At 39.4% G+C, this 7,790-nt stretch overlaps 1 protein-coding gene across 1 annotated transcript; it reads right to left on the bottom strand.

Moving 5' to 3' along the window:
* Positions 1–1,665: 1,665 nt before the first annotated feature.
* On the bottom strand, positions 1,666–7,284 carry KRT25 (keratin 25, type I). The gene is made up of 8 exons (XM_012660235.1): positions 6,802–7,284; positions 6,435–6,517; positions 5,907–6,063; positions 3,604–3,765; positions 3,393–3,518; positions 2,807–3,024; positions 2,373–2,440; positions 1,666–2,040 (listed from the first exon to the last, which is right to left on the bottom strand). Exons 1-8 carry the CDS (start codon positions 7,228–7,230, stop codon positions 1,931–1,933), a joined length of 1,353 nt encoding a protein of 450 aa, XP_012515689.1. The 5' UTR covers positions 7,231–7,284; the 3' UTR covers positions 1,666–1,930.
* Between the last annotated feature and the right edge of the window lie 506 nt (positions 7,285–7,790).

Genomic DNA, 7,790 nt, shown 5'->3' with positions numbered 1-7,790 from the left:
TGTGTGTTTTAAAGTCATCTTTATTGAAGTACGATCAGTGACATGCTGATGTTTAAATGTTTAACAAGCAGCTTTCAGGGGAGGAAGAAGTTCTGATTTGTAGTGTTTGCCAATTTCTGTGGTGTAAATATCTTCTCTATGGCTGATGTCAAGCTACCAAATGACATGACCAAATGAAGAATTGGGAAGAGATGTGCAAAATAGGTTGCCATGAGGTGGTAAAAGCAGTTCCAGCCCACCACTGGATGTAGTTTACATGCTTATATTAAAATTCACCCTTTTTAGGTGTACAGGTCTATGAATTATGACGGATGTGTACAGTTGTGTAAGGATTTACATTTGGAAGCATCACTCCCTAATGAGGGAGAATCTGATGACAGGCGTGGAAGGGTCGTGCAGGTTGCTCCAGCATTTTGACATTTGCAAGATATTTTTCTACGTGAAATTTTCTCTGAGTTTTTAATGTTTTTGTTTCACATAATCTGATGGGGGACATAATTAGGCATTTTGGTCCTAGTGGTCTGTGGCTTAGATTGTATCAGAAGAAGATAATAAAAATAATTCAGAAATAAATACATTATCATTTTTTTTGCTTAATATTTCCACTTGGAGCCTGAAACAAATTTTAGTGACTAGATTACAATATGGATGATTCCAGCCATAGAGGATTAAGGGTCATCTAAGTATCTTGATTAATATCTGATCTGAAGAATTTGTGTTTCTAGTTAATCTAATTTATTTCTCTTGCCATTAGTCAAGGGAGTTATAAACATCAGCTGGCACTTTGTAATACAAGTGGATGACTCCATTAATATAACTTGGATTCTAAACCAGAACTTTTACTACAGTATCTCTTCCATTTGGGATATTGTTTATATATCCAAAAGGGGAGTGAGATTTGAAAATTAATCATTATAAATGCTGAGGATTAAAAAATAAAAGTTAACCTTTCTCAAGTTCTTTTTTTTTTTTTTGAGACAGAGTCTCACTCTGTTGCCCGGGCTAGAGTGCCGTGGCATCAGCCTAGCTCACAGCAACCTCAAACTCCTGGGCTCAAGCAATTCTTCTGCCTCAGCCTCCCAAGTAGCTGGGACTACAGGCATGTGCCACCATGCCTGGCTAATTTTTTCTATATATTTTTAGTTGTTCAATTAATTTCTTTCTATTTTTAGTAGAGACGGGGTTTCGCTCTTGCCCAGGCTGGTCTCGAACTCTTGAGCTCAAACAATCCGCCCGCCTCGGCCTCCCAGAGAGCTAGGATTATAGGCGTGAGCCACCGCGCCCGGCCCTTTCTCAAGTTCTTACCCCATAAGTGCACTTTGCAATAATTTATTTGTTTAATCTTTACAAGAACCATTTGAAGGAGGTCCTTTTATTATCCCCATTTACAGATGAAGCACCCAAAATGTAAACATTGTAGCTATTATAAAAGGGAATAAATAGGCTTCTTATTACGTCAAAGTATGGCAGATCGGGGATTTAAGAAACATTTTTATTTCTTCTGAATTTGACTCATTTTGAATTGTTGAGAAATCTTCACAAAAATCTAAGGGGAAATCTGTAGATTTTTAAAAAAAGTTTTTGTAGAAATTAAAAGCTGTAGGGTGTTTATATATCTAGACCACAGACATGAACATTTTAAAAATAAGACACCACCACCAGTGATAAATTGCTAAAGGGAGATGGTTTATTGAATATAGAGAATTGACAACAGATTTCTGTAGAATAATCAAATGAGTTGTCATATTTGTATGTGATGTTCTTCCAGATGAATGGGGAGATACTGCTATTGACTGCTCAGAAAGAGAAAGTGACAGAAAGACAATGGGACAGACATTTTTTTTCAGATGTGCTTATTTTTCCAGACAAATATATAATGCTTTTTTTCCCTCTGAGTGTATTTAGTATATGTTCTCTATAGTGTCTCAAATTAATTGCTTTGAGGTTTCTCTTCCAGGGAGTGGAGCCTGGTGGTAAGTATTTTGCTGCGTTGGTCTACCTCTTCCAGAACTTTCTTAACCACGATGGCTTTGGCTGCATCTGAAAATTAAAATTTAAAAGGAAAGTTCAAAGAGTTAAAAAGATAAATAAGAAACTACATCAATTAAAGGAATACTAGGATTTTATAAAGAATGGACTATGCTGTAAGCACAGATACTTAGACTCATTTTTGGTGAATTTTGCTTACTTGGTTAGGTAAAAACATGGTGACATGTTACTTTGTTTCAAGTTAGTACACCGCTAAAATCAGATATCTAGCACATACCTGCTACAAATCATTATCATTTCTATTCTTACTAAGCTATGGTACTATTAAAACAACCTGTACATTGAAAATGAAATAGAGTATAGCAGAATTTCATTTTAATCACCTTTGACTTGATTGCCCAGGTTTCCGGATCCATAATCTTTAGACTTGTAACCTCCAGACTTACAAGCCCTGTGAAAATATCACAAAAGAGAATGATTTAGAGACAGCCCCTCCAATTCTAATTTCCCCATTAGATTTCCTTTACTTTTTGGTGAGAACATATTCAGTGGGTTACACAGTTGAAACTACTCTATTTCAGCATTAAGAAGTGATACTTTTAATTTTTATACCTTAAACACAGGGCCTGTTGCATTTGGGTTTGGTAAGATATTGTATATTTGGATCTTGGCAGTAGAGTGCGTGCTGTGTTTAATATTCAGCGTTCGCGATAATAAATGCAGCCGTATTATTAATAGTTTATGTTCACTTTCCAGGCATCTAAGTTGCGAGCAGATTTCAGTATAGTCCACCTTTCCTACGAATTACTCTACCTACCCATCGTCTCCTCCTATGAGGAGGCAGTAGGTCTCGATCTCTTTTTCCAGGTGGACCTTGATGTCGAGGAGCTGCTCATACTCGAGCTTCTGGCCCTCGGTCTCGGTTCTGACCTGGTGCAGCTGCTCCTCCAGGGCCCCGATCTGCGCCTGGATCTGCGCGAGCTGCGCGCAGTAGTTGCTCTCGGTCTCTGTCAAGGAGCACTCCAGGGACTGTTTCTGTCAGGAGGCGATAGAGAGAGCGTGAGACACACATGCAGACCTGCAGAAATTTCTTCGTTATATGATTTCCTCCTGTCGTTAACTTTGTCTATAACTGTCTTAGATTTCACATTGACACATGGTTAAGATGACTCTATGACACCACTTAAAAATAAGCAAAACCTTCTTTTTGGTAGAATAGATCTAAAGACATTGGCGTTGCTGTTTTAGCAGTCGTCTGCACAATCCTATTCTTTCCTTACATTTTAAGATAATGATAAAAACACACGTGGACCTATTTTCAACACTGTTAAGGACTTTCAAACCAGCTGGCGCATATCGAAAATGGTGACCTAGGAGATGGTGAGACACCGTGCTTTTCATACCGTGGCCAGGAGGGACTGAAGTTCAATTTCCAGGGTTTGAAGGGTGCGCTTCATCTCTGTCAGCTCGTTCCGGGCTGAGGTGATGGCTCCCACGTCCTCCGAGATCTGCTGTTGCAGAGAAGCGCTCTGAAACGACGGAAGCGAGGGGGCAAATCTTAGTTTTGTGAACATCACTAAAATGCAGAGGGATTGTTTTCTGGACGAGATTCACCTTCTCGTTGAACCAGGCCTCCGCATCCCTGCGGTTCTGCTCCGCGAGGGCTTCGTACTCAGCGCGCATGTTGTTCAGCAGGACGGTGAGGTCCACCCCGGGGGCCGCGTTCATCTCCACGTTCACGTTGCCGCCGGCCGCGCACTGCAGAACTTGCATCTCCTACAGGCAGAGAAGTGTTCAGCTCAGCGGTGCAGGAACCTCACAGAAAGTCCAGGAGCCTAGCTTTGGAAGGGTTCTTAGAGCCCCCCAACCAAGCTGTGCAGGGATTCCTCCCCCCACATTTTATATTTCCCGGCCAGTTGACTTAACTCTCAAAGACGGTGAACTCACTACCTCGTGAAGCAGCCTGTTTCATTCTGGAAGAGTTTGAATTGTTCCAGAACTCTTCCTTATGGTGAGCCTGACTCCTGCTCCTGTAACTTCAACTCGTCTGTTGCAGTTCTGCTACTCAGAACAAGTCTTAATTTCTTTTCCAAATGAAAGTTTTTAAAAATATTTAAAATGAGTTATCCCCTATCTCTTATTCTATTCCTTCATAGTGTAAATGTCTCCACCTTTGTGGATGGGTCCTCATCCCACTAGAGGCCAGCTTTGATGTGTTCTCAAATCAGCTATATCCTGAACACAGAAGGCATGAATGTGGTTGAAGGGCTGAGTTTGAATAATTCTGAACAATCGAAATGATTATAAGTAAGTAAACCTGTGTTTGTGTATGTGTGTGTGTTTGTACCCCCCAGGGAAGAACATCATCCCCTAAAGAATTCTAACTTTGTATGAGCTCACACAGGGATCATATAGTGTCATGTCAGACTTCAGTGTCAGACAAACCTCTATGTGAATTTTGGTTTTGCTTTGTAGTGGCTGGGTGAATTTGGAAAGTTGCTTAACCTAAGTTTCAATTCACTTACCTAAAAATTGAGGATAATTAAAAATCCTTCTCTGGGTTGTTAAAAGAAGTGAAAGAACTAATAATAAAAAAAACTTAGGAATATTGCCTGGCATATAAATGCTAAACAAATGCTGGTTATTCTGATTATTATCATCCTGGAAGCTGGAATCTATTTTGCAGTCAAAGTCTACACATTGTTTTGTCTGAGCTGCATGCTGTTAGGATGCAGTGAGTCAGTTCCAAGATTGTGAGTGGCAGGCATCACTGCTAAGACCGTGTAAATTGGAATATCATAGATCAGCTTATGTCTCTGCTGTGGGAACCCTCCTCCCCATCCATGGATTGGTCTTAATGATGGTAACAAAAGCTTTCTTCCCTTCCTGCAGCAAATCCCCATGCTATTCTAGCGTTCTTTCCTCATTGGGGGACCCTATACCTTCTCTATCTCCAGATGTGGTTTTTACTTCTGATGATTTAGTAAAAACTTTCCCAGTTCAAGCAGAAAAAGAAAAAGATAAAAAAGATATATATGGGTTTGCCTGTGAAACATTAAAAAAATCAATTGCATTCATCAAAAACGTATTGAACTACCATTGAACTACTACTATACTTGACTTCATATAGCCAAAGAAATGTCGTTACTCAAGTATTTATAAGGTAGCCTCATGACTAATCAAGTAGCATTCTTAGTGTATCTTCTGCTTTAAGCATTTGGCTTGACTTTGGAAGTCCTTTGGCCATTTAAAAATATCAAATTCCTTTTCAAAGGGCAAAGATTTTTTTTCCTTTTAGAAAACAGTGGCTCTGAAAGCAATCCCAAAGATGTAATGACTGCATGATCTGATTTTGAACCTAGCTTCCAACGGTGACCACTTTGGAAGTATACTATTTGCTGAGAAGTATAAATTCTGGTATAACAGTTTAATTTCAATCTCGTTATTTTTATAGCCATATCTATTAAGAATATGTATTAATGTCAAGTATGTGTACTTAACGTGTATAAAGTAAATGGTTTAGTGTTTTAAATCTGCCACTGTTCGGTAGAAATTTAGATCTAGTTTTCTTAGAATGTCCTTGAAGTATATTTTTTTTATCTAATTAGATGTAATCTCCTAAGTGGACCATTTTAACATAGCTATAATTACATAGCCAAACACTGCTCTTATAACCCTGATTGGTCTGGAAAATATGATTTCTCTTTTTTTCCCATGGGAAAGTCGATGAGAGAGTAAGGGTGGACCTGTACAAACAATTCGACTCTTATAAAGATAACTAAGCTCTCATGTCTGTCTGACAATGAATCTTCAGCACCAACTTCTTGTTTAAGAGGTTAAGTACATTATCTCCTGCGAAGTGGACAGTCTGCAGATTGATAGCCAAATGTCGATATGTGTAGACGGTCAGCTCTTACCTCCTTATGGTTCTTTTTGAGATAAGTCATCTCCTCACTCAGGGTTTCGTACTGAATCTCCAGGTCTGTTCTGCACAGGGTTATTTCATCCAAAACTCTGCGTAATCCATTGACATCAGCCTCTACACTCTGGTGAAGAGCCAGCTCATTTTCATACCTTAGAGAGTGTGAATTATTTTCTAATTTGTTACGTGAGTGGAGACATCATGACCAATGATAAATGCTAGAATTCTGGAATTTTGAAGATTTGGCCACAAGAGACATTTTCAAAGTTTGTCATATAATAATTATTTTTATGTTCAGGTATTTGACAGAAAAAGAACTGGGGCATTGGGCACTTGTTTTACAGCAGTTCACATGTTAATAGCCAAAGTATAAAAAAGTAGTAACATTCTATTTATGTTAAACCTAAGTGCTTTGCAGTTTTGGAATGAGTTGGTTATATTTAATGGAGGCATTAAAAATAAATGTGATTCAGTGCTTTGCCTTGATTGCCATGAATTCTTTCCACTCTGAAAGTCTACTTACTTGAGTCTGAAATCATCTGCTGTGAGCCTGGCGTTATGGATCTGTAGGACAGCATTGGCATTGCTGGTGGTGGCAGCAATGATCTGGAAATGACGAGTTCGACTTTTTAAAGGCAATAGGTCACAACCAGTAAAAAACAAAAAATGGTTTTCTTTTTAGATCAGGAAGTGAAAATAATCAAAATTCACAGAGTTAATAAGTGACATTTTTATCATGACGTTAACCCGCTGAATTTACTTAAACAAGGCTACATTGAAATTCCCTTTAGGAAATCACAAGAATGATCAAAGTTTTTAGACTCTAGTAAATAAAAAGAACATTTATAAGTAAAAGTACATAAAAATGATTGCAAAGTATAATTTCTTACCTGAGCCTTAAGATCATTGATTATTGGGAAATATCTGCTATAGTCGTGATCGAGACCACGGCAAGAGCCAGGTCCAAATTGCTCATACCAGCCCTTGATCTTCTGCTCTAGGTCTGTGTTGGCCTCCTCCAGAGCTCGCACGTTCTCCAGGTAGGATGCCAGGCGGTCATTGAGGTTCTGCATGGTCACCTTCTCGTTGCCAGATAGGAGGCCCCCCTCATTCACAGTAAAGCCAGCACAGGAATTGCCCCCCACTGCATTTCCTCCTGACGTGCTGCTGCCGAAGGCACAAGAGAAGCCACTTCCAATCCCAGGAATGCCACAAGCATTTCCAGCCCCAAAGCTGGCTCCCCCACCAGAGAGCCTGAGTGATCCTGTGGTGGGACGGGGACAGGACCTCCTGGATCCACTGGAAAGTCGGAGAGACATGGTGTCAGGGCAAGCACGTTGCGGAACTGTATTCTTGAAAGCCAGAATGGAGAGCCTTCTCGTCTCAACTGTTTTGTTTGCCTTTTTATAGTCGATTCCCAAATGTGTTCTGGATGAAATTCTGCCTACACAATAAAGCGTGGCTTGCCAGCCTCAGCAAGTTAGCGTAATTGGATGATTTTTTCTAATTAGTAACTAACTTTGCTAGGCTCATTTCTGTAGGAGGGTGGTTGCCCTCAGGTTGGTGGTTATCTGAGAAATGGGTCTAGGTGGAGCACAGTCAGGTTCATTACTACCGTTTAAAATTGCAAGTGAGTCATTCTTCATTTCCATCCTTAGAAGATAACCTCATCCGTCCATTATAAGATAAAAATTTGGCATCATGGTTTTGGGGTATTATGTTAAAGCGGGTTTTGATGTTTCTGAGATTTTTTCTGCTTTTATTTTCACAATTCTTTCCACAAAAATAGAAAATAGAACTGTAATCATTATTTTCCCAACCTGGTTCTTCAATCACCAGGTTTTTTTTTTTTTGTAATGTTTTTAAATTCCTCTAGTCA

This window comes from Propithecus coquereli, unplaced genomic scaffold (assembly GCF_000956105.1).
Source record: "Propithecus coquereli isolate 6110/MARCELLA unplaced genomic scaffold, Pcoq_1.0 Scaffold119, whole genome shotgun sequence".
Taxonomy (NCBI): domain Eukaryota; kingdom Metazoa; phylum Chordata; class Mammalia; order Primates; family Indriidae; genus Propithecus; species Propithecus coquereli.
The sequence above is the reverse complement of the archived record's forward strand: the minus strand, read 5'-3'. Positions and strand labels throughout refer to the sequence as shown.

Bases quoted from the DNA above. Each gene is read 5' to 3' on its own strand.
- KRT25 (XM_012660235.1), bottom strand. From the start codon at position 7,230: ATGTCTCTCCGACTTTCCAGTGGATCCAGGAGGTCCTGTCCCCGTCCC. The intron at 6,064-6,434 runs GTAAGTAGACTT...ACACTCTCTAAG, and splicing joins GCAGATGATTTCAGACTCAA to GTATGAAAATGAGCTGGCTC. The intron at 2,441-2,806 runs GTAGGTAGAGTA...ATATTTTCACAG, and splicing joins CTCATAGGAGGAGACGATGG to GGCTTGTAAGTCTGGAGGTT.